This window comes from Peromyscus eremicus, chromosome 14, assembly GCF_949786415.1.
Source record: "Peromyscus eremicus chromosome 14, PerEre_H2_v1, whole genome shotgun sequence".
Classification (NCBI taxonomy): Eukaryota; Metazoa; Chordata; class Mammalia; order Rodentia; family Cricetidae; genus Peromyscus; species Peromyscus eremicus.
This window is the reverse complement of record NC_081430.1, coordinates 21832004-21858394: the sequence shown is the minus strand read 5'-3', so window position 1 is coordinate 21858394 and position 26391 is coordinate 21832004. Positions and strand designations below refer to the sequence as shown.

At 43.0% G+C, this 26391-nt stretch overlaps 1 protein-coding gene across 1 annotated transcript in view; it reads left to right on the top strand.

Moving 5' to 3' along the window:
• Heatr5a (HEAT repeat containing 5A) overlaps positions 1–26391 on the top strand; it is a 113601-nt gene that overhangs the window by 64011 nt on the left and 23199 nt on the right. Inside the window, exons 20-27 of the mRNA XM_059279247.1 lie at positions 3422–3611; positions 4547–4716; positions 10125–10260; positions 14660–14839; positions 20478–20717; positions 21870–22051; positions 23084–23152; positions 26185–26364. Of these exons, the coding sequence (XP_059135230.1) occupies positions 3422–3611; positions 4547–4716; positions 10125–10260; positions 14660–14839; positions 20478–20717; positions 21870–22051; positions 23084–23152; positions 26185–26364 (1347 nt within the window). The remainder of the gene's footprint in view (positions 1–3421; positions 3612–4546; positions 4717–10124; positions 10261–14659; positions 14840–20477; positions 20718–21869; positions 22052–23083; positions 23153–26184; positions 26365–26391) is intronic.

Below are 26391 nucleotides of genomic sequence, written 5' to 3'. Positions count from 1 at the left end.
AGCCTTGTGTATGCCAGCAGCCAAGTCCTCTACCGATGACCCACATCCCCAGACTCTTGTTACCTTTAGATAGGGAATCACTAGGTTCCCTAGCCTGGCCTTGAACTTGTTACGCAGACTGCCTGAGCCACCTGAATAACTGAGATGACAGGCCTGTGCCACCACCCTGGCATTTGTTTCATTTCACTTTGTCTTATTTTGAGGTGGTCTCACTGTGTAGCCCAGGGTGACATCAAACTCATGATCCTCCTGCACCACCATGGCCCTCCTAAGCAGCTTCCGAGCTGACCCAAGACCATCTCTGCTACTGTCCCCCAAAACCGACTGCCTCTGTCCTTCCCTTCTCTTCTCTTCGAGTTCTCCCTTGTGTTCTTCCTCCTCTTACCTGAAAGTCCAAACACTAGTTTCTATTGCTGTGTGTTAATCCCATATCACGATTGCTTTGTTATGACACATTTCAGTTTTACACAGGGGTATAATGTGTGTTGATCATCTTCGTCTCCTTTACCATCTCCATCCCCTCACTGCTCTCCTTCCTCTGCCCAGCTAGACCCCTCATGTCCTCCTCCTCTTTTCCTCCTCCTCCTTTCTTCCTCCACTTCTTCTTTCCTCTTCTCCCTCCTCTTCCTCATCTTCCTCTAAACGACCAGAAACAGTTAGGTTGCTGGCAGGAATGGAATGAAGGCTGTTACAGAAGGATGAGCAGCTTACCTGGGGATAAAGTGTCTTTTCCTCCCCAGTAAAAATGAACTGCCTGTAGAGACTCGTGGAGGGATGGGAAGTCCAACTTAACTATCTCATCAAATTTCAACATCTCTATTCTAGTTAGCGTCCATGCTTAAATTACCATATTTTGTGTAGAATTCTCCACAGCATTTAATGTTTAGCTGAATTGACTCATAAACTTTCCATTTTTCAGCCATCTATGTAGCCCAGGCTACCCTTAAACTCCTTGTGTAGCCAAAGCTGATCTTGAACTGATCCTCCTTGCCTCCTCCAGTGCTGGAATTACAGGTGTGTGCTACTACATACAGGTCTTCCACCGTCTTCAATTGCACCTCTGATCTTGGTGCTTGATCATGAGTTACAGGCCAACTTAGACTGTATAGAATTTAAGTTCATCATGGCAGCAAGACTCTCTTAAAAACACCAAAGCACAAATGGCCAGGCTGGATAGCAGGTACTTAGGTAGATTCAAGGCATGCGTGGGCTACAGAGTAAGTTCAAGGCCAACCTGAGCAACTTGGGGAGACCCTGAGTCAAAGGGGAAAAGTAAAAAAAGAAAGGTTTAGAGGTGTAGCCCATTCACAGAGTGTCCGCCTAATATGTGTAAGGTCCTAAATCCAATCCTTAGTATTACCACAAGAAGAATTAACAATATTGTGTGTCTTATCTGTTAGAATCTCCTTCTCACTTTCAAAATATCTGTTCTAATTTGCATAGTTTTATACTGATTTTATATGGCTTGTTGATTAAATTAAATGCTTTTTCCGTGACTTCTGTTGCCATCAAACTTGGGTCATCTTTGGGCTATGTACAGCTCATTGCTAGAGTGCATCTGTGTACAGCTCATTGCTAGAGTGCATCTGTGTACAGCTCATCAGTAGAGTGCATCTGTGTACAGCTCATCAGTAGAGTGCATCTGTGTACAGCTCATCACTAGAGTGCATCTGTGTACAGCTCATCACTAGAGTGCATCTGTGTACAGCTCATCGCTAGAGTGCATCTGTGTACAGCTCATCACTAGAGTGCATCTGTGTACAGCTCATCAATAGAGTGCATCTGTGTACAGCTCATCAATAGAGTACATCTGTGTACAGCTCATTGCTAGAGTGCATCTTTATCAAGCACAAAAGGAAGCTGAGTCTTGATGGGTTGCTCTTATCTCCCAACTAACAGATAGGAGCTCATTTTTGTAGCACTTAGGTTTTGTAAGAAATACACATCCACTTGGTGTGATGATGGAGGGAGAAATGTCTCGTTCACATCTAACGGCACTCTTTGTTTACTTTGTATAATGGAACGTCAAGCATTCATAAAAGTAGGGAAATCCTGTCATGTACCTACATCCTTATAATTCAACTTCAGAAGTTGGCAGGACAAGACCACTTTCAGTTCTCCTGAACCAGAGTGTGAGTTGTTATATGTAAAGGTACTTCACTTGTTCTAAGTGTACATGTCTGTAAAGAAAGTGCGTAGACTGAAAAACCATCACAGGCACCTGGATCAAGAAGCTAAACATGGCATACCCTAGACACTCTGCTGATGCTCTCTTATAGTGAACTGTCCGCCCCACAGAGATAACTACTACCCTGGGACAGTACAGACTAAGTTTATTGTCTTTTATATTTTACATAATGGAATTATACAGAGTATATTCTGATGTCCAACTTTCTTCATTCATTTTTATTATTTATATGAACAGTAAACAAACTAAATTTATTCAAACTGCTAGCCAAAGTGTCATTGTCTTTGATATTCTTATTGCTCAGCTATCTTTAGATATATCATTCTTAATTTGATGATTGTCTGAGTTGGTTTTATATTTGATATTTAAAGATAAGGATTTTCTTGACTAGAGAGATAGTTCAGTGGTTAAGAGCAATTGTTTTTCTTGCAGAGGATCTGGGTTCAGTTTCCACCACTCACAACCATCTGTAACTCTAGTTCTTCTGGCCTCTGTGGTCACCGGGCATGCATGTGGTCCACATACATACATGTAGACAAAACACCCATGTGGTGATATATTGTATACCCTAATAAACTTATCTGGGGATCAGAGGACAGAGCGAGCCACTAGATCAGACAGTGGTGGCACACACCCTTAATCGGGAGGCAGAGATCCACCTGGATCTCTGTGAGTTCAAGGCCACACTGAGAACAGAGTCAGGCAGTGGTGGCACACGCCTTTTAATCCCAGCACTTGAGATCTATGCCTTTGCTTGGAAAGCACACATGCCTTTAATCCCAGGAAGTGTGGGTGGAGAACGGTATATAAGTCGTGAGGAACTAAGCAGCAGTTCAGCTGAGATCCTCAGGAGTGAGGACTCAGAGGCTCTCAGTCTGAGGATTCGTGGAAGCAGGATCAGCTGTGGAGTTGGTGAGGCGAGGTTGACTTTGGCTTGTTCTGCTTCTCTGTTCTTTCAGCTTTCACCCCAATATCTGGCTCCAGGTTTTTTTAATTAATAAGACCATTTAGCAGTTTGTGTTACACACTCACACACATGATATAAAATAAATAAATATTTTTAAAAGGATTTTCTTAAACTCGTAGGGCTCACTTACTCTCTTTCCATATTAGTAGAGACGTATCCACTTCTTAATTTCCATTGGTTTTTAATTTGCTAAACAAAGACCGGTTTAATGCCTTTTATGTTTTGTGATGCAGCTGTGACATATTTATTTCCTTTTGTCTTCACAGACCTGGGCGCTTCACTCTCTCTCTCTGACCATTGACTCTGCTGGTGCACTCTATCACGTGCACGTGGAGCCCACCCTGTCACTCATTACCATGCTGTTGTTAAGTGTGCCTCCAACTCACGCCCAAGTTCACCAGAGTCTTGGCCGCTGCTTGAACGCCCTGATTACCACGTTAGGCCCAGAGCTACAGGGTATGCAGAGGCTGCTTTCGTGGTGTTTTACATGAGGATGCACACATGGAAATAAGTTCACGTCTTAGTCTCTGTGCTTAGCATGTAGCAGGTGTTCCATATGTCTTGTTAAATGAAAGTTTCAGTTTGATCAGCCTTGAGTCTCCTACCTTGGAAAGATAAAAGTGCCATATTTAGAGAGATGGGATTTGTCCTAAATAATTAAAGTGGCAGACATAAAGTATAGTAGCATAAAGAACTCTGCTCTCCAAGAAATAAATAAATCCAAAGTTTCGAATAGTCAAACCTCTTCAAATCACATGGTATATTTTGATTTATATACCAGCAGAGCTAAGTTGATTGGCAGTTTCTAATTCTACTTTTCACCAAATTTTACTTTTCATGAATATTTACTGAAACCTGCAAATAGTTTTGGATTCTTCCAATAAGCACTTCATTTAGAACAAACTAGTTGGGCTGATGAGATGGCTCAGCAAACAAAGGCACTTTGTGCCAAACCCCCTAGCTTGAGCGCTGTGATCCGTGTGGTGAAGAGAGAGCCAACTCCTGCCAAGTTGTCCTGACCTCCACACACCCACGGCTGTGTGCTCACCTACCCACATAGATACACACAAAATAAGTAGAGAGTCATTTTTTAAAAAGACTTAAGAAGAAGATAATCTCTCAGTGTGGCACCTTACTGTTCTTCCCCTGCTGTGTGTGTGTGTGCACACGCGCGTGAGTGTGTCATACAAAAGGCCTCCCACATGCTAAGCATATGTTTAGCCACTGACCCATGCCCCAGTCCATATCTCTGTTTTTGTGGTAGAAATTTTACTTGACAAATCTATGAAATAATTTTAATGAACTTTAAAGCCTATATATGTTTAAAGACTAGTGGTTTTATAGGCCACTGGTTTTTAATGACTTCAGCTTTTGGCTTTTAATAATTTCAGGTAACAATACTTCCGTGTCCACCTTAAGGACTTCCTGTCTGCTGGGTTGTGCAGTGATGCAAGATAACCCAGGCTGCCTGGTCCAGGCTCAGGCCATCTCTTGCCTTCAGCAGCTTCACATGTTTGCTCCACGACATGTCAACCTGTCTAGCCTGGTCAGCTGCCTCTGTGTGAGTATGAAAGCAGAAGTGTGTTCCTAGTTCCTGAGACCTGAGTTTACTCCAAATTAATTATTTCCTAGACTGTGTACAAAGTAAGCTCTATGTATGATTGTAGTCTGTTTTAGAAAGGGGAAGGACCACTTTCATACATCAGCCTCTCCGCCTCTCATACATGGATTCATTTTCCTGCTAGTAGCATTGAGCATAAATCCTGGCCTATCTATTCCTGACTCAAGACCTTACTGAGTGCTTGTACTGTGGAAGTCTCTGTCTACGTGCTGGGGGACCTGCAGGTGTTCTGTGTGTCCTGTCTGTTCTCCTTGCCCTCCTGCTCTCATTACATCCATCAGAAGTTCCTTCCCAGGTGGATGAGTGAGTTTGGAGACGGCTCAGTGGGTAAGACGGCTCAGTGGGTAAGAGTGCCTGCTGTGTGAGCATGAGGACCTGAGCTGAGCTCGCAGTGCCCACATGCAAGCATGGCTGTGGCTAGGGCGGAGAGACAGCTAGGTCCTGGGGGCTCACAGCCACCAGTGACACTGACACGTCAAGCCCCAGGGAACAAGGCAGAGAGTAGTAGAGTAGGACATTGGGAGCCATCTTACGACCTCCACGGCTCCTGCAGTGGCCACACACACTATCCACAGAGAGAGAGAATGAGAAAATACCTTTCCTTAGCATTTGTATGGAACACATCAATGTCTGGGTCTTATAATGTATCTAACAAATGTAGACAAGTAAAGCCAGCCGACCAGAAGTTCTCATCAGGTGGTTCATAAACCGTATTCACTGTGATGATTTTCCTGGGGCCTGACCAGTGTCTGTCTAGACTTGCCACTGAAGTTGAGTTCCAGAAGATCTACAAACATGGGCCAACACAAAATTGTAAACCTGCCTAGAATGTTACTTGTGGGTTCTTTTTGTTGTTGGAAGGGTGTTGTCTGTTACTGTTTTGTTTTTAACTTGATTGTGACATTCTCCAGCATGAATGATGCTGTAGGTGACGTGTCACAGTGACAGCCTGTTGGACAAACATATGGGAAGTCCTTTAATTTTATAGCTTGAGGCAAGAATTATCCCATCTTTTGTATCATTAAAATAAGTCTTTAAAAGATAGTCTGAGGCCGGGCAGTGGTGGCGCACGCCTTTAATCCCAGCACTCGGGAGGCAGAGCCAAGCGGATCTCTGTGAGTTCGAGGCCAGCCTGGACTACCAAGTGAGTTCCAGGAAAGGCGCAAAGCTACACAGAGAAACCCTGTCTCGAAAAACCAAAAAAAAAAAAAAAAAAAAAAAAAAGATAGTCTGAGGACCAGCATCAGGCAATTTACCGAATACAGTCATGGGTTAGTGTAATCTCTCTCCTGAATTCCTTGCCCAATTGCCCTCTTCCTTATTTTATTACTGCCCTTGGAAGTTTTGTGGCCTGATCGTAGCCATGCTTTCGTCACTTCCTAGTTGGGTGATCTCCCATAACCTCTTCCAGGCTCGGCTACATCATTTGTTAAATCCAGGATTACATGGATGCTGATGTAGTGACACATGGACCACACGTTGAAATAGCATTGACATGTCTTAAGCAGTACATAATATTAATTATTGATGCTGACTGCCATATAAAACTTTAAAAAGATGATATAGCTAGCTATAGTATGAGTCTTGTTATGTGTTAGGGGGAACAGCAAGGGAAAAGTTTTTTATCTTCATCACTCAAAGGTAATTTCTCTCATGATATTAATTTCTACATCTGAAGAATTTTTTGCAGAACTCAGTTACTGAAAAAACTATTCCATTCTATTGCAAGTTGATCTGACTTTTAAGAAAATAATTGTGCTCCTGTATTTAAATGGAGAGTAAGTCTCCCTGCCTGGTATGTGATCTCACTTTACTAAGAAACAGAGTAAGATTAACACCCACTAATCCATGACAAATAAGATCTCATTTATTACCTTTTTTCTTTCTCATGTCAAAAAAAGGCTACATATGAAAAATAGAGCCTGTGACATTTAAAATAGAAATCATATTTTAAAATGGTTTTCATTATATTATACTAGAATATTTTAATAATTTGATTAGCAATTTATTCTAAATTTATAGATTGAGTTTATTGTATTTTACGGTATTTCCCTAAGTAAAGAAATTGTATGTCATCATTGGGCAGTAATCATACACTAAAGGCTCCCTGCTAGCTGCACACTGTCTCGCTTCTGTCTGAACTTGGACTTAGCGACACTAGCAGTTCTGAGCACTCTGTTTTAAAATCAAAAAATCTATCATTAACGTGTGCTGAGGTGAAGTGTGTAAGCACAGCCCAGCTTGCTCCTCCCACAGATATGTCTACTGGGCCTGCTTTGGATCTGAGGCATAAGAAGAGCTTCAAAGAAAGCCTCGTTAGTCAGGTGGACATTCAGTCCTTGCCTGGTTCATACCTTTACATCCTGAAATTTGTAATTCAGCTATTTTCAAGATCTTAGCTCAACTCTCATTTTATCAAGTTAGAAAATAAAATGTTTGTAACTATGTTTTTAGATTGCAGCTAAGCCAATTTGAAGGATAACTCTCAGCCTTTATATTTGAATGCTTAGCTGATTGTTGTCATAGTCGTCCTAATATTTATCTTTGGATTTTGTCATGACTGGTCTGTCATTTGTTTTTTGTGCAGGAGATCTTGTTGGATAATTCTGTGTTGGTAGGTCCCTGACCCCTGACTCCTAACTTTGTTGAGGTTTGCAGTGCTGTTTTTCATACTGTTTTTGGTTGCAGATGTTTCTCTGTGTTTAAGCTAACCGTTAATGCACAGTCAATATGCACAGCATGTTTCTTGGTGTTTATTTAATACTCATGCCCACAAATCCTTCCTAACCTTCTCCAGCTGGTGCACTTGCTCCTTGCACTAAAGTTTGCAATGTTTTCGTTTAATACATTCATTTCAGAAAGACATTGTGGTTACGGTTTGATTGCTGTCTGTGTCTTGCCTGCTTTGTCTGCCTGCTCTAACCCAGCCTCCATTCCTTTTCCTAGCTGACATGCTGGAGAGTGACATGGAGATGGGAGGCCTCCCATTTGCTCGGTGTGACAGCCCCCAACCTCTTTTATCAAACACGTGAAGAGTACTTCTAAGCATGCTTTTGCTTATAAGGATTGTTTAACTGATGAATGCTGCACCTTCCTTGTGTTACATGCTTGTAAACTTCCAATCAAAATAACTAATGGATTATTCATTTTTATTTAAATTTTTCATGTAGAATGCTATTTTTAATCATTGACATTAACTACAGCACTAATCCTGGGCACGAGTAGACTTGCTCTTTATGTTTGACCTTCTGTGTGACCCCATATACTAGTTTCTAACAATAGAAGTCTTCAACCTGACTGTGGTGGCCTTACCGTGAGGACTCTGTGAATGGCGTTCTTCTCCCTCCACTTTGGAGTGTGAAAGGTGGATGTCTAACAGAACAAACTTACAAAGCAGATTCTTCCTCGTGTGTCACTGATGACCTCCCCGATAGCTTTGACTCATAAATTTAGAACCCGGCCTTTTTTGCAAGTGTTCCTTATACAGTGGACAGTACCCGCCACCACCCGTTTTGTTTTTCCTAAAATTTAGCCTCACTTTCTGCAAGAAGTTGGCCTACTTGAGTCCTGTTTTTCCCATGTATCCCAAGTCACCAGCTCTCTGTCATAGCTCTGCCATGTTGGTCCAGTTTTAACTTGAAAATCACTATGACAACGCATAGTGGGCCAAGGGAAGCCATGCAAGACTCGTGTGAGGCTTTGGGTCCAATCCTTCTACTCCTCAAAAAAACATGTAAATTATTGTAGGCCATGTCAGATTGGTCTTTGTTATCCTAGTTAAGGAGAAATAAATTTTATATCTCTAAATTTTATATTACTTAGGAGATCATTAAGTAAGAATTTGTGTCCAGGATCATCAGGCCATGATAGTATATGTCTATAATCAGGAGGCTGAGGCAGGAAAATTGTGAGTTTAAGGCCAGTCTAGGCTACATAGCAAAATTCCCACTCAGAGGAAAAAAAAAATTACCCTGGCAGTGATGGTGCACGCCTTTAATCCCAGCGCTCGGGAGGTAGAGGCAGGCGGATCTCTGAGTTCAAGGCCAGGCTGGGCTACAGAGCTAGTTCCAGGACAGCCAGGGTTATACAGAGAATCTCTTGTCTCAAAAAACAAAAAAGTTAAGAAATTTGTCTCTAGAAGTACACTGCCAAGCTTATCATTTGCTACAGATAAAGCTGCTGCCAAACCCATTGTGATTTACATGTATTATGTGTAGACATATGTTACATGTATGTAGACATGTATGTAAAAGTTGCTGTTTTTTAGTGTTACTAGAGAATTTTTTGTGAGAAGCTGGAGAGGTGGCTCACTGGCACTGAATGCTATACCAGGGGACCTGGGTTCAATCCCCAGCACCCACGTGGCAGCTCACAGCTGTCTGGAACTCCAGTTCTAGGAGATCCAACACCCTCACACAGACAGATGTGCAGGCAAAATACCAGTGCACATAAATTAAAAAGAAATCAGTCATTTTTGAAAATATTTTTTTTAATTTAAAGAATGTTTCTGATCTTTTTTCTGGGTGAGATTTATTTGAAAGTATACTTTGTAATCTTCTGAGTGAAATACTGTCATGAGGAGCCACACCCATAAACACTGGTTGTCCCTGTTTGTGGGTCCTGGGGTCGGCGCTGGGCGTGGCACTCGGTGTTAACTTGGCAGTCGTTCTGTGGAGGCTAAGATCCAGGGGGCTGAACAGCTTGCCCACGGTCGCAGAGCCAGCAGGTGATAGACAGGGCTCCCCCTGCGGCTTTCCGACTCCAGAGCTTCCGGCTGAACCCGTGCACCGTTTGTCTGCATCACTGTGACTGCTCATTTCATAGAGAACCGTGAGCATCGCTGCATGAGGACAGGGTGTGAGGCCTTCCCCTGTGTTTCCTTATCTCAAAGCTGTTTTCTCCAGACTCTTGGTCTTCCAGCTTTGTCAAAGCCTTGCTTGGATGTGTGTGTGTGTATAGTACATAACTTAGTATGCGTATTGTTCCTTGAGCCGTTTCTACTTGTAACTCTGTGTTCAGGAACAGTTGGAAAAGTTTCGCTGCATTTGATAAGTTGTGTGCAGCCTACTAATGAGCTAAATAGAACCAGGAGAAAGTCCAGTGAACATGTACTGAGTGCCACCAAGAGTCATATTGTTAGACCTACTGAGTGCCACCAAGAGTCATGTGTGTTAGACCTACTGAGTGCCACCAAGAGTCATGTGTGTTAGACCTACTGAGTGCCACCAAGAGTCATATGTGTTAGACCTACTGAGTGCCACCAAGAGTCATGTGTATTAGAGCTACTGAGTGCCACCAAGACAGAAAGAATCTTTCTTAGCTTTCATTCCCCACATCTCGTCTTTCAGGTGAATCTGTGTTCCCCCTACCTGTTGCTGAGAAGAGCAGTTCTGGCTTGTTTGCGGCAGCTGGTGCAGAGAGAAGCAGCTGAAGTTTCAGAGCATGCTGTCCTGCTGGCCAGGGACAGCAGGGACCTGGCTGCGGGTGATTCTTTTCTTCAGTATTAAGAATTTCCGTGTATACATGAATTTTTAAATGTTAAGTGTCTTAGGGTTTCTGTTTCCTTATAAAGGAAAACATTTAACTGGGGTAACTTGATTACAGTTCAGAGGTTCAATCCATTGCCATCATGGTGGGACATGGCAGAGTGCAGGCAGTCGTGGTGCTGTAGCTGTGCTGAGAACGTTACTTCTTACAGGCAACAGGAAGTGGTCTGAGACACTGGGCGGTATATATGAGACCTCAAGGCCTGCCTTTGAGTGACAGTAACACAGTTCCTCCAACAAGGCCACACTCTGCATAGTGCCTCTCCCTTTGGGGGCCATTTCCTTTCAAACCACCACAACTTGTAAAGGCCGGGCGGTGAGGGCACACGCCTTTAATCCCAGCACTCGGGAGGCAGAGGCAGGCGGATCTCTGAGTTAGAGGCCAGCCTGGTCTACAGAGCTAGTTCCAGGACAGGCAGAGATGTACAGAGAAACCCTGTCTTCAAAAACAAAAACAGCCCCCCAAAAAGCTAAGTAAATGTGAATGCGTAGGGTCTTGGAAACGCGCTGCAAAAGTAACCCCTAACCGTCACCATGTCCCCTTGTGACAGCAGCGGCTTAGAGCAGTGATTCTCAAATGGAGGCTAACTAGCAGTGTTCATGCATTTGTGAGAACTTGTTAGAAATGCCTTTTAGTTCTTGGCCCAGCGAGCTGTCTCCATGAGCCGTTTTGACAGCCCTTCATTGGTAGTTCAAGGATCCAGGCTGACATCAGGGTTTGTTCACAGCAGCAGGCTGTCTGAGCAGAAGGCACTTGCCGCCAAGCCTGTTGAGCCACGTTTGGTCCTCAGAACTCATACAGCGGAAGGAAACACTGAGTCCCCCAAATTGTCCTTTGCCCGCCACACGTGCACAGTTGTATCCATCACCACTAAGCAAACACACATTTAAAGAATTTGTAAAAGGAATTAGATTTTGTCCTAAAGTAATTTTTCATGCATGCTTGCCTCCCACCAAAATAACATTTTAACAAAACAGAGATGAATCCTGCTATATGTGAAAAGATTTTTTTTGTCCTTTCTCCATTGTAGAGCAGAATTCAATATTGCTCAGTAAAATTTGTGGGTTTCTCTTCAATTATGCATGCAGATGTGTGCCTGTGTTTGGGTGTTTGTACGTGTGGGTACCTGAGGAGTTCAGAAGAGGGCATCAGATTCCTTGGAGGTAGAATCGTAGGTGGATGGGAGCAAACTCAGGTCTCTAGAAGAGCAGCAAATGCTCTTAACCACAGAGCCTTTTCTACAGCCCCAGTAAAATTTAAATATATGTCCAGTTTTATTTTGTACAATGCTAAGAATTGAACCCAGAGCCTCAGGCATTCTAGGCAAGGGCTCTATCACTGAGCCACATTCCTGACCCATATCCCTTCATTTTAAAACTAATAAAAGCAACTCAAACTTCATGTAGTTTTAACTGTAAGTAATAATGTTACCCTATTCTTGTATGTATAATTTCCAAAATACTATCATACTTTCAGAAAGTCACAGCTTCTGCAAAGCTCCCAGCTTAAAACTTTCAGGTCCATAATGTGTCAAAGTCTTTCCAGTTTAGGTTATTCTCTTAGTACATTAAACCTGTGCTGGGTGAAGGTAGATCTGGAAAGAATTAGGGGGAAGAGTAGGAAGGTGAATATGATCAAAATCCTTGTATGCATGTGTACTGGCTAGTTTTATGTCAGCTTGACACAAGCTAAAGTCATCTGAGAGGAGGAAACTTCTCAATTGAGAAATTGTCTCCATAAGATCAGGCTGTAGGCAAACCTATAGAGCATTTTCTTAATTGGTAATTGATTGGGGGGGGGGCTCCACCCATTGTGGATGGTGCCATCCCTGGGCTCGTGGTCCTGGGTGCTATAAGAAATCAGACTGAGCAAGCCAGTAAGCAGCACCCCTCCATGGCCTCTGCAAACCAGGTTCCTGCCTGGTTTGAGTTCCTGTCCTGACTTCCCTTGATGATGAACTGTGATGTGTAAGTGTAAGCCAGGTAAACAGTTTTCTCCCTAAGTTGCTTTGGTCATAATATTTAATCACAGCAATAGTAACCCTAACTAGGTCAGCATGTCTAAAAGTCTCAAAAAGTTAATAAAAATACTAGAAGAATCAGTGCTGGCTTGGGTTAGTCAACATGACTGTTGATGCAATAATCTCGTAATAATGTCCCATGTTTCCCAAAGGAACTTTTAAGTTTTCATTCACAACCAAAATTATCTGTATCTATTGCTTTAGATTTTAGTGGTGTAAACATGTTCTTAGAAGTGTTGAGTTACACACACACATACACACACACACAGAGAAGTAAAAGAGGGAATAGTTAGGAAGTCAGCTTTTTTTGTTTTTCAAGACAGGGTTTCCCTGTGTAACAGCTCTGGCTGTCCTGGAACTCGCTCTGTAGCCCAGGCTGGCCTGGAACTCACAGAGATCTGCCTGCCTCTGTCTCCTGAGTGCTGGGATTGAAGGCGTGGGCCACCACCCCTTCTCCCCACTCCCTGGCAATGTTTTTAAAGATGTACTTACTGTGCTTTATTTTGTGTGTATGCATGTGAGAGCGAGCATCTGTAACCAGAGTTACAGTCGTTTGTGAGCTGCCGAGTGAGTGCAGGGAACTGAACCCGCATCGTGTGTCCGAGCAGCCAGCACCCCTAACCTGGGAGCCATCTCTCCAGCACCCTCAGTTTCCTTTAAAGTTTTGAACACTTTTTTAAAATGCTTATTGGTCAGGAAAAAATAAAATACCACATCAGCTATGTGAGTAAAATTATAGTGAAGAACTCGCTGTCTTACTCCTTTTAAAATGTTTAATACTCAGTGCTGCAGAGATGGCCAGCAGTTTAGAGCACTTGTTCTTACAGAGGATCCAAGTTCAGTTCCCAGCACTTACATGGTGACACACAGCCATCCATAACTCCAGTTCCAGGGGACCCAGTGCCCTCTTCTGGCACCCATAAGTGCCAGGCAGACATGTAGTGCGTATACATACACGCAAACAAAACACTCATACATATAAAATAAATATTAAAAATGTTTTAAATAAAAAATATTTGATACTCATTGAAAAGTTGAAAGAACTGTGCAGCGAATACATAATTCGCCTTATCTAATATATTTATGATGCTCGTTTTATACATGTCTCCATCCATATTGACAGCAATTAATTTTTGTCATGTCATTTCAAAGCAGGCTGTAGACCTCACAGTTAAGTCTACATATGTCAGCTTGCATTCCCAAGAAGGACATTGCCTTCCATGCCACAACCTATTTTCCCGCCCAGGGAAATCAGCAGTGACTTAGTAGCATCCTGAATTCACAGTCCTGAAGCCCCAGTCTATGGCTGTCTTAACGTTAGTTAGTATAGCCTTTTATTGTTAATCTGAAGCATCCCTACTGCTCCCTTCTGATCTTTAAAAGAGAATTCTACTTGTAGAATATGAACAGTTTCATAAATGCCAATCTTAAAGAGAAACTGTACTGGGTTTTGACGTTTCAGAGTTAAAGGAAGTAGATGGTGGATTGAAGCCTTTTTGCCCCTCTGAGTTGCTTTATTACTCTTCAGTGGGAATATTGTAAAATGGTGTATGTTAACTCAGAGGTGGAACTCTAGTCACCAGTCAGTAGTTGTTTTCTGTTTAATTTGTTTAAAACAATTTAAGGGACCAGCAAGATGGCTCAGTACGGGGAGGTCCTTGCTGGAAGCTTAATGACCTGAGTTCAATTCCTAGAACCCACAAGTGGTCATCTGACCTCCACACATGTGCCTTGGGATGTGTGTACACATACATACTAATTTAAACTATTTAGATTCTTTAGCTGGGTTTGGTGATACAGGCCTGTAATTTCCCTGCTTGGGAGACTGAGACAGGAGGATATGTATACATCCTATATTGCTGCATTGAACGTTGATTATATTGATTAGATAATATTTATTTATCTAATTAAGGTGACATTAACTTTTTAAATTTTTCATTGTGTTTATTTATTGTGTGTGGGTTTGCACACGTGTGGAAGTCAGAGTAGTCAGTTGGTTCTCTGCTTTCCATCATGTGGGTTCCAGGGTTGTCAAGCTCTTTATCCACTGAATTGTCTGGATAGCCTGATATCCTTAACTCTTAAAAGAGTTACTAAGGTTCCTTTTTTTTTTTTAATGGCTGTACAGGATTGTAAGTAACCCCAGAGGTCAGCTGTGAGTTAATCTCAACTTCAGTAGATGAAGCGCGCGCGGTATCTAGGCTAATCTTTGAAGTACATTGATATGTGGTATTTAGTAACCACTGAACATGTGTGCTTCTCACGTGGCAGTTCCGTTTCCTGTGTGACTTAGATCCTCCATTTTCTTCTTGCCAGATGCTAACATCAGAGAAGTGGGCCTTGAAGGGGCACTGCTGGCCTTACTAGATAAAGAGACAGACAGAAGCTTATGCCAGGATATCAGAGAGACTTTACATCACATGCTGACATCCATGGCAGTGGAAAAGCTCTCCCTTTGGTTAAAGCTTTGTAAAGATGTGCTAGCTGCATCGGCTGGTGAGTACAACAGTAAAAGCAGAGGAAAGAAACCTAGTAGGGAATGGTTTGCCATGGACAACTGGTTTACTTAACTGCTTATTTAGTTATTGTGTGATCACTGCTTCCTTCAAATGAAGATGCTGCTCTATCTTATTAGAATTTTCTTGGTTTTGCACAGCATAAATGTAATGATTAGGCTGTTTTGTTTTGTTTTTGTCTTAAATAATTTTTTTCTGTAACAATTTGGGATTTTTTTGTCTTTTTGAAAAAAGATTTATTTTTGTATGTGTGACTGCATGGGGATTTGTGTACATATGGTTACAGTGCTCTCAGAGTCCAGACAAAGGCATTGCGTCCCCTAGACTAAGATTCTCTGTGAGGACAGTATATGCTCAAACTGCTTAGCTTCTCTCCAGCCTCTTGTTTTGCTTTATTTTGTTTGTTTGTTTGTTTGTTGTTGGCAAAGTCTTACTCTGTAGGCTGGTCTCACAGAGATCTGCCTGGTTTTGTCTCCCAAGTGCTGGGATTAAGGGTGTGTACCATCACACTTGTCTTTTTGTTTGTTTTGTTTCATTTTCAGGTTTTTTTTGGGTTGTTTTTTTTTTTTTTTGTTTTTTGTTTTTTTTTTTTTTTTTGGTTTTTCGAGACAGGGTTTCTCTGTGTATCTTTGCACCTTTTCCTGGGACTCACTTGGTAGCCCAGGCTGGCCTCGAACTCACAGATCCGCCTGGCTCTGCCTCCCGAGTGCTGGGATTGAAGGCGTGCGCCACCACCGCCTGGCTTCATTTTCAGTTTTCAAGACAAGGTTTCTCTGTGCTGGAACTGGCTCTGTAGCCCAGGCTAGCTTCGAACTCAGAGCTCCGCCTGCCTCTGCCTCCTGAGTGCTGGGATTAAAGGACTGCGCCACCACACCCTGCAGCTTTTTTGCTCTTTGAAACAGGATTTCATGTTCCACAGGCAGGCTTTCATCTGTGTGGCCCAGAATGACCTTGAACTCCTCACCTGCTCCACTTCCTACATACAGGGCTATAGGAGTGCACCACCATGCCCAGTTCTTCTATAAAGAACCAAATAAAATGTAGTTATGCTGTGAAAGGTATTACTTACAGTTTGTCTTAGGGTTTTATTGCTGTGAAGAGACACCATGACCACAGCAACTCTTGTAAGGGAAAACATTTAATTGAGGCTGGCTTACAATTTCAGAGGTTTAGTCCATTATCATCATGGCAGGAAGCATGGCAATGTGCAGACAGACATGGTGCTGGAGAAGGAGTTGAGAGTTCTACATCTTGATTCGCAGGCAGCAAAAGGAGGCTATGTGCCACAATGAGCATAGCTTGAATATATGAGACCTCCAAGCCTGCCCCCATAGTGATATACTTCCTCTAACAAGACCACATCTACTCTAATAAGGCCGAACCTCCTAATAATGTCACTTTCTATGGGCCTATGGGGGCCATTTTTTTCAAACCACCACATAGTTATACCATTTCTTTGCATCTATTATAATTGAATGCTACATGTCAACATAATAGAAAAGTTACCATAGTTGACATTTTGTGATGCTGAGGCCTTGTGATAGACAGTGAGGTAACAGTACCAACACCCTAGTTGACGTTTTGAGCAGTCTGGTATCTCCACAGTTAATAATGTTCATTTCAAATGGTGTTAGATGCTGTATTAGTCAGGGTTCCCTAGAGTAACAGAACTTGTAGAATGAATCTCTAAATATGTATACCTACATAGGGAATTTACTAAAATGACTTACAGGCTGTGGTCCAGCTAATCCAACAATGGCAGCTTGTGAACCGATAGTCCAAGAATCCAAGAATCTGGTAGTTGTGCAGTCTGTGAGGCTGATATCTCAGCTGGTCCACAGTATATGCTGGAATCCCAAAGAAGTAGCTCTAATGCCAGTGAAGGAATGGACTTGCTAGCAAGGTGAGAGCAAGCAGGAAAGGAGCAGAAGTTTCCTTCTTCTGTGTCCTTATGTAGGCTGCCAGCAGAAGACATGGCCCAGATTAGATCTCAATTAAAAGCTTGTCTTCCTACCTCAAAGATCTGGATTAGAAGTAGATAATCCTTCTTTGAATTAAGCAGAAGTCCCTCCTTTTTTGGGTTTTAGTTAATTCCAGATGTAGTCAAGTTCACAACCAAGAATAGCATCACAGATGCCCAATGTAGGCTGCATGCCTGTGATCCCATTCCATGGAGATACTGGCAGAAGGATCAAGAACTCAAAGCCAGTCTCATTCTTACTGCATAGTGAGTTCGGGACCAGGCTGGGCTATGTAAGACCACCTCAGACACAAACAAAACTGGTATGATGGCATGTGCCTGTAATCACAGCACTTGGGAGAAGGGGGCAGGAAGATCAGAAATTAAATGTCATCCTTAGCCAAGTTCGAGGCCAGCCTGGGAAATATAAGAGGTCCTGTCTTAGGGAAAAAAAGAAGTTTAAAAATGAAATTAAAGAATTCAATAGTATTGAAAATCATGTTATTTGACTAATGCCTTCGCCTAATAAAAAGAACGTTTGAGGTCTTAAACTGTGTCTTCTTAATTTAAGTGAAAATGAGAAGAGAAAAAGCAAATTTCATTTCATGCAAAGTGATTTTTTTTTTTAATTTTATGTGCATTGGTGTTTTGCCTGCGTTTATGTCTGTGTGAGGATGTCAGATCCCCTAGAACTGGAGTTACTGACAGTTGTGAGCTGCCATGTCGGTGCTGGGAATTGAACTTGGGTCCTCTGGAAGAGCAGTCAGTGTCCTTAACACTGAATCATTGCTCCAGCCTCAAAAGTAATTTTTTTAATCTGACTTAATCTTTTAACTCACCCTCTGAGTAGGCTGGATTATCCTTTTTCCCAAAGAGAAAGCTGGCTTGAAGAGATGGGTAACTTACCTAGAGACACAGATTCAATTCTTACCTCATCAGCTTACCTTTAAAATCTGCATATCCTCACAAGGTTTCAGTACCTTCCAGTTTCATCGACAGAGGTCTCGGGTGGGTGAACTATGTGGAAGGAAAAAGTACTGTGGAATTCCTAGAGGGTTTGTCCTGTTTCGTCTGATTTGACTTAGTGGTTGGTCCTTGTACCATCTACTGTCTACAACTTAAGACTTAATGAGGACTTCTGCTTTAAAAGAAAATGTAGCTCTGGCTTGGGATCTAGTCAGTGATAGAGGATTACCTACCACATGTGAGGCCATGAGTTCAAGCCCCAGAAAAAGAAGAAAAGACCACCTCTAATCCTGTGGAAACAGGATGATTCAAAGTTCAAGTTCATCCTCAGCTACATAGAAAATTCATTGTCAGCTTGTGCTTAAATGTGTTCATAATTACCTTGATTTTTTTTTCTATTGTCTTTCTTATTTAAATTTTGTTTCTGCTCTCTCTGCCTCCACTCCCTCAGTGCTAGGATCCTAGGTGTGCACCACCATGCCCAGCTCTTTTTTTAACTTCACATTCGTGCTCCCTGAGGCTCCTGACTCACTTGTGTTTCATCATTAATGTTTCATTTTGTTTGCCTCTGGCACCTCCCTGACCACAACTCACAGAGAAGGATCCCATGCCTGGCACTGGATTTCCATTCAGTAGCCCATGGCTTCTAGGAGCAGTATCATCCAATACCTAAACAGGTACCTTCATTCAGAGGCCTTTAACACACACTCACACACACACACACACACACACACACACACACACACACACACGCGCGCACGCTTCAGTTAACAATTCAATGAAGATCATAAATATTGACTATCCCTACTTCATCTCCTTTACCCGCCGTATTTTTCACCTCTACTTTCATACAGCATATGTCTCACTCTCCTGCCACCCTCTGTGGGACCTTTCTGGGTTCCTACCTGCCACAGGCACTCCAAATTAAACATACAATCTTAAATGTGAAACTAGGATCCCTGTGAGAGAGAACACGAGCCATTTGTCTTTCTGGGCCTGTGTCAACTCAGTATATTTTCCAGTTCTGCCTTTCCTTCTGCAGATTTCACCATTTCATTTTTCTTTCCAGCTGAATAAAATACCACATTTTCTCATCCATTCATCAGCTAACGAATAGCTGGGCTGACAGAGCAGCAGTGAGCATGGATGAGCAGGAACCTCTGAGATGGGATGTGGAGTCCTTGGTTCTGGGCCTAGGAGGGGGATAGCTGGCTCATCTGATTGTTCTCTTCCAGCTTTTGAAGAACTTACATGCTGATTTCCATCATGTCTGTACCAGTTTTGCCAACAGTGAACAGGGTTCCTCTTCCACACATGTGTGTAAGAGTGGAGATGAAAAAATGGGAGCAAATTGCTGGCACGCGGGACTAAAAGACAAGGTTCGCCGGGCGGTGGTGGCGCACGCCTTTAATCCCAGCACTCGGGAGGCAGAGCCAGGTGGATCTCTGTGAGTTCGAGGCCAGCCTGGGCTACAGAGCGAGATCCAGGAAAGGTGCAAAGCTACACAGAGAAATCCTGTCTCGAAAAAACCAAAAAAAAAAAAAAAAAGACAAGGTTCTAGGCTGTGGTTCTAGCAGACCGCACTTGGTGTGTGAGGGGCTGTGAGGGCCCCCGTGTTCACTGTGTAGCCTCCTTTTCTTCCCTGTGGTTCTGGCATGTGGAGCAGGGGGATTCTAAGTCCTTTCCTGGTGGTTTCTTTGGACCCCTGCATTCTACCCTGACCTCTTCTGATCCTGCAGGTCTGGTTTAGTTTGTCGTTGCTGTTTGGGTTTGTTTGTTTGTTTGTTTGTTTTCTGGTTTTTTTGGTGTTTTGATTTTATTAATACTCTATAGTTTGACTCCATCCTTTCTTATTGGGAGACTATCTTTCAATCTCTGTAGACTTTTTCTTTTTTCTTTTTTTTCAGTTTTATTTTTTTAAGATAGCTCTTTACTATGTAACCCTGGCTGACCTGCAACTCTCTCTACTGATCAGTCTGGCCTTGAACTCATCTGCCTGTCTGCCTTCAGAGTGCAAGGAGTCAGAGTGTGCATTACCACATCTGGTTCTGTAGACTTCTTATTCACCGTGTATTCTTTGGTAAAACTTCGTTAGTGAGTTCTTTACTATCCTAACACACACCAAAAAAAAAAAAAAAAAAAGTTGAAAATATTGACATACAAGATAGTAAGATTAACAGTTAACGAGTTAACAGGTCTTTAATCCCTACACCCTACAGGCAGAGGCAGGCAGATCTCTAGGAGTTCAAAACTAGCCAGCACCGACCCTGTCTCAAAAGAAAAAGTTAATGGTTAATAAGAAACATTTCCCTAACTGGTAGCTAGAAGTATAACTTTGAGACTATAATAATAGCAATGAATGTCCTAACAGAAATATTTTTTAAGTGTGTGTGTGTGTGTGTGTGTGTGTGTGTGTGTGTGTGTGTATGTTTTCTGACTATTTCAGCAGGTTCAAGAACTTAAATCCACTTAAGGCCTTATGTTAATTGGGGTTTTGTTGTTGTTGTTTTGGAGATCAGAGTGACAACTAATACCAGTTGCCAGTTGTTAGGAGACCTAATTCTTTTCTGTTATCATAAAGGTGTATGATTGATTAATAGTAATTCTAGTCTGCATGTGGAGTTGTGTTTGTGTTCTTTCATAGCTGTGTCTTCCAGTTAATTGTAATTGCGTATGTTTCCCCTTGATAAAGATTTTACAGCTGTAACTTGCGTGGATCCAATGCAAGAGGAGGATGGAGACAGAGGAGATGATGCCTCCGTCTTGACCAGCAGAAGTGACGGAAAACCACACCCGTTCAGTAACCCCCGATGGGCCACCAGAGTCTTCGCTGCTGACTGTGTCTGCAGAATAATCACCCAGTGCGAAAATGCAAACAGCGCCCATTTTGACATTGCTTTAGCACAAGAAATGAAGAAAAGTGATTCAAGAAGTAAGTGGCCCGGGAGGGGAACAGCCGAAGGGTGGCCGTGCAGTGCTGGCTGCTGTGCTGTGCTTTTCCCTTTGAATAACGCTACAGCATTGACAGGCCTTCTTCTAGTTGGACAAGCCCACCACCTTCTTGCAGTATACTCAATGGGTGTTAAATAATAAAATGTTACGGGTTCGGTTTCCGGAACCTGTAAGGTAGAAGGGAAGAGCCACTTCCTGGTGCTTGCACACACTGGCACACATGTGCACATGCACACACACACATATTAGTAAACATAATTTTAAATTTTTTGTAAATCAAAATGTTGGTATTGCCAGTCTGAATATACGTTGTGTTTAATAGTTTTCAAGCAAGCGTTTATTTTGATGCATGTTTGGGATGAATATCATTTTAGACACTAATGATAGAAAATCAGTGTGCCATTCACTGTCTCCTTGACTCCATACTACAAATCAAGATTGTAGTTGGCTTTTACTAAGATGTGGTAGTTTTTACTATGTACTCTGATACTGAGTTTGTTGTGTGTTTTCTAGGTAAACGCTGATTTCCTAAGCACTACTAGAACACTGTTAAATGATTTTCTTCTCTCTCTTCTCAGAATTTTTATAGCAAGAATATGTTTTAGGAATGAAAAGAATTAACATTTTTCATTTCTGTAGCTAGAGTTGTTTTTATATATTCTTGTGTTTGACAAGACGTGAAAAAAAAACATAATCCATATAAAGATCTACATGGAACTTTTTTAAGTCCCCTGTCACCAACTTGACATAAGGAGAATAAGTTACTGCCGAGTTCGTCACGGCCCAAGCTCTACGAAGCACAGTTAGTGTGCTTTTCTCAGACAGCCTGGACGAAGTGTTAGTGGAGACACCGCTAGCACTCGTTCTAAAGATCCTCAATTCTGCTCTGGGCTTTTGAAGAGCTGTATATAGAGTTGTTTCGTTTCAGATGGCTTGTGTATATTTGCGTGTGCATTAATTTGAGCCTGAAAGTCTATTTTATTAACAGGATGGAATAGAGCAGTAAGTCTAATCAGGAGGGCCTGAAAGGAGGAGTGGGGGCTGTGAAATGCAGAGAGAACGTTATCACATAACGTAAATCTTAGTGTCAGCCCATTCCTTTTCATGATAGTACATATTTTCCATCTTCTAGATGATTTCTTGGTGCTTCATCTTGCTGACTTAATTCGCATGGCTTTTATGGCTGCCACAGACCATAGTGACCAGCTCCGTCTCTCTGGCCTTGACACACTCTTGGTTGTTATTCGACGATTTGCAGATATCCCAGAGCCAGAGTTCCCAGGTCATGTTATTCTGGAACAGTATCAAGCCAATGTAAGCATTATCTGCTAGAACTCTCTGGTGTTACTGTTAAGCACCACTGGTAAAGGCTATGAAGTCTGTCTGTCACCTGTTAGTTCATAGAGACTCTGTCTTCTGATCCATGGCCCTTACCCTCTGTGCACAGAAAGTACACGCATTTGTAGGACAAATCTGATAGCTAGCATTTTATAAAGCGCTGAGTAAAAGCAACATCATATGTTAAAACAGTAGCTATACCCTCCAGGGTTGATTTTATAATTAAAACCTTTTTAATGTACAGCAGCAGTAAATAATCAGGCTGCATACATGCTTTACCCTCACTGCTCCTGGATTAGAGTGTTGCATGTGACCTCCTTCAGGATGTTCTCTAGATCTAGGGAAGGACTTGGTTTTATGGTCTTTCTGTGTTTAATAGTCCCAGGATGGAAGTAGAACCATCTTGTGACCTGTCTGTTGATTGACAGGCAGTTTGTGATGGATGGCAATAGGAGACCTCTAGAACAGTTCTCTAGTTGGTTGGCCAGCTCCATCACCTCTTCCCAGCAGACAGAGCCAGTGTGTGCATGGGGATGTAGCCGCAGGAGGGGTGAAGCTCACGGAAATCCCATATTGGAACAGATACTTTAACAGCTTGGCCAGGCTGAGCTCTTGTTTCTGCCCTCATAGAACTGCCGGTGCAAGAAACACAGCTGGGCAAGAAAATGGGGCTCTCCACACTGGCTCTCCTCTGAGCGCCACCCCACACACACACCTCTGATTGGTAACAAGGTGATTCTTCCCACACTCAGGCCTTTACAGAGAAACGGCCCCTCTCCAGCAAAAGTCTTGAGAGAGATGGTTCTCTGGAGCCAGTTACTAGCTCCACAGCAACTCCACAGACTGAGAGTTCTGGGGTGGGGCTGCTTCCCTGGAGGCAGAAGTGTGCTGCCATGCAGGACAGACAGACGTAGTGGGCCGGGAGACCTGTTCTTAATGGATGATTTCCATGACGTTAAAGTAGTGCTCCCTTGTTGCTGTTTGATGTACCGTGTGATTCCTTGTCAGGTTGGAGCAGCTCTTCGGCCAGCCTTCACTTCAGAGACACCACCTGACATAACAGCCAGAGCATGTCAGGTAAGTGGATCCAAAGGCGAAGCTTAAGAGACGACCTGAGCAGCCAGGCACTGGGGAGGCTGAGGCAGGAAGCTTGCATGAGCCAAAGCCAGCCTGGGCCACATCCTGAGCTCCGTTCTCAAGGTTCTTCTTACAGTTTCACAGTCACGTCAACAGCACACCCTTTTCCTTTCCTTCTGACGTTTGGGAACAGCCTGCTTCTTACCCACAACTGCCTGGTGTCCCAGGCTGTGAGAGTCGCGTTTACTAGAACAGTTTATACTGATGGGCTTGTCGGTGTTTCTTCTGTCCCCTTGACAAATACGGCCACAACTGAGTGTGGTGACACACGCCTTTAATCCCAGCACTCGGGAGGCAGGCAGATCTAACTCTGATTCGAGGTCAGCCTGTTTTAGGACAGCCTGTCTTGAAAAACCAAAAAATAAAATAAAAATATTGCCACATCGAGTCATCCTACATAGGTCCTTTCACTGAATACACTGAATTGGTGAGTCAGAAAAGGAATATATTAGAGGAATTTGCCAGATAAAGCTCATCCCAGCAATGTATGCAAATACCTGTTTTCCCACATTATCAGTAGCATTATGCGTTACCAAACTTTTAGACTTTGATTGACTAAAAATGGTGTGCCAGGAGAGCCCAGGTTGGCATTTCAAGCGAAGTGAATCATGTTTTACATGTCTCTAAGAGCTGTGTGATACATTGGAAACAGCCCGTAGGTGTCCTGGGAATGCATTGGCAGGCACTCAGTGGCCAGCCCAGTAGGTGACCTGGAGTAATAATTCATAAACAATACAGAAAGAAACCCAGCTTGCATCAGTTCTTTCATCTTCCCTTTTCATTGTTTTTAAAGGGTGTCTGGTGCTGCAGTTGAGTGCAGGGCCTCATGCATGCCACCTGAAGTGTGTGCTCTGTCGCTGAGAAGCCTTCCCAGCATTCACCTTGTTTTTACCTCGTTGAACTTCGGAACTGTTTGAGTGCCGTCAGTATCAAGAGAACTGTGTATAAGGGACTTTTGTCCCAAGTCCCAACTTAGCATCTCTTTGTATGAGTGTTCTTGCCATAAACCACCTGAAATCTTAGCAGATGAGACAAGATTTAGACAAATAGATGTAGGTCAGGAGGTGGCGCACACCCTTAATCCCAGTGCTCAGGAGGGACAGGTTCTAAAGTGGCACAGAGAAACCCTGTCTTGAAAAACCCAAAATGAATGAATGAATGAATAGCTGTTCTTCTCTACTTAAAATGGGGTTCTGTGCTGGGCAATGGTAGCACACACCTTTAATCCCAGCACTCAGGAGGCAGAGGCAGGCAGTTCTCTGTGAGTTTGAGGCCAGCCTGGTCTACAGAGTGAGTTCCCGGACAACCAGAAAGAGCTGTTACACAGAGAAACCCTTTCTTGAAAAACAACCCCAAAAGCATAGGGTTCTGTGTCAGTAAGTCTGTGTAAGTAGAAGGTACACGTGGTGCTCCAGTACCAGCCACTGCTCCTGGGCACCGTAGCAGCTGAGTGGCTCCCTTGGGATGGTGTGCCTGAGCAGGACTGTGGCTCTCCGCCTCCTCCCAGAATCGCAAGAGTGGGTTTGGACTCCGTGTCAGTAGAAAGTCCAGCTTTTCCTAACTTACTGCCTTTGCAAATAATAAAGTTTAAAAATAGGAGGTCAGAGGCCAGCTGTACATGGACAAGGGCAAAAGTATTTTTCTCTAGAAAGAGAGCTACCATGGGATGTGGAAAAGTACAGAGTCCCTAAAAGTTTAGTAAACGTAAGGCATTGCATATTTTACAGCCTTTGGTTTAGTGTTGTGATGGGTTTGTTGGTTGGTTAGTTTAGAAACAGGGTCTCACTCTGCAGCCCTGACTGACCTGGTCTCACTATGTGGGGTCAGCCTGGCCTCAAACTCTCAGAGATCCTCCTGCCTCTGCCTCCCGAGCTCTGACATTAAAGGCGTCTCTGCCACATCCAGCTTCCCCTTTGGTTTTCAGGGACTGGACCTGTTGTAGCCCTGGCTGGCCTAAACTAGCCAAGTCTGTCCTGGAACTCCTGCTCCTCCTGCCTCTGCCTCCCACTGCTGGGCTATGGGCAGAAGCCACTGTAGTTGGCCCTGCATTGCGAAATGGGAATGGTGCTCTGTGGTGGTAGTTTTGATTTGTGTTTTAGATAAAATAAACTTATTAGAAGGCTCAAAATCTTTCTTAGAGACTGGGAATGTAGCTCAGTAAATACTTGCCTGGCATAGTGAGATTCCAAGTGCAATCCCTGGCACTGCAAAATAAAATAAAACCTTCCTTGGAGTGTTTTGTTTTGAGACAGGGTCTCACCGTATAGTTCTGGATAACCTGGAACTTGCTATGTAGACAAGGCTGGCCTCACAAAGATCCACCTGCCTCTGCCTCCTGAGCACTGAGACTAAAGGCCTGCACCACCACCCCCAGCTTCATGGGGTTCTAAATGTTAACTCTGGGTCTTTTAACTAACCACACGGTTGGCTACACAGTCTCTTAATTTTAAATAATGAGATAAGACACTCAGATTAGAATGTAATTTCAAACATTTATCCAGCAGTTTATGGTTATGGACTCACAGTTAATTCTTCCTCTTACAAACTAAAGAACACTGTTTGTTTTATTGCTCTAGCCTTAGTCTCTGCTCATTTTTGAAGTTCTGGCTTTTAATTCTTTGCTGCATTCTATTAGGTTTCCTGGTTAAAAAAAGAAAAATTATTTCTAGGCTGGAGAGATGGCTCAGGTTAAGAGCACTGGCTGCTCTTCCAGAAGACCTGGGTTCAATTCCCAGCACCCACATGGCACCTCACAACTGTCTGTAACTCCAGTTCCAGGGGATCTGACATCCTCAGATGTCATGCATGCAGACGGAACACCAATGCACCTAAAATAAAAATAAATAAATCATTTAAATTTTTTTTAAAACGATTATTTCCATGGCTAGATTCCTAAGATTTTGGTGGGCTCTACTAAACTCACAAAGAACTACAGAATTTTTCCATCGAATTTTTGGTTTTCTCAAAACCAGGTTTGCAGTGCCTGGATAGCAAGTGGAGTTGTAAGTGACCTCGGTGACCTCCGCAGAGTTCATCAGCTGCTTGTCTCATCGCTAACAAAGATCCAGGCTGGAAAGGAGGCTCTCAGTCACCTGTATAACGAAAGTGCTTCTACCATGGAGATCTTGGCCGTGCTGAAAGCCTGGGCAGAGGTCAGTGCTCTTCATTGATATGGGAAT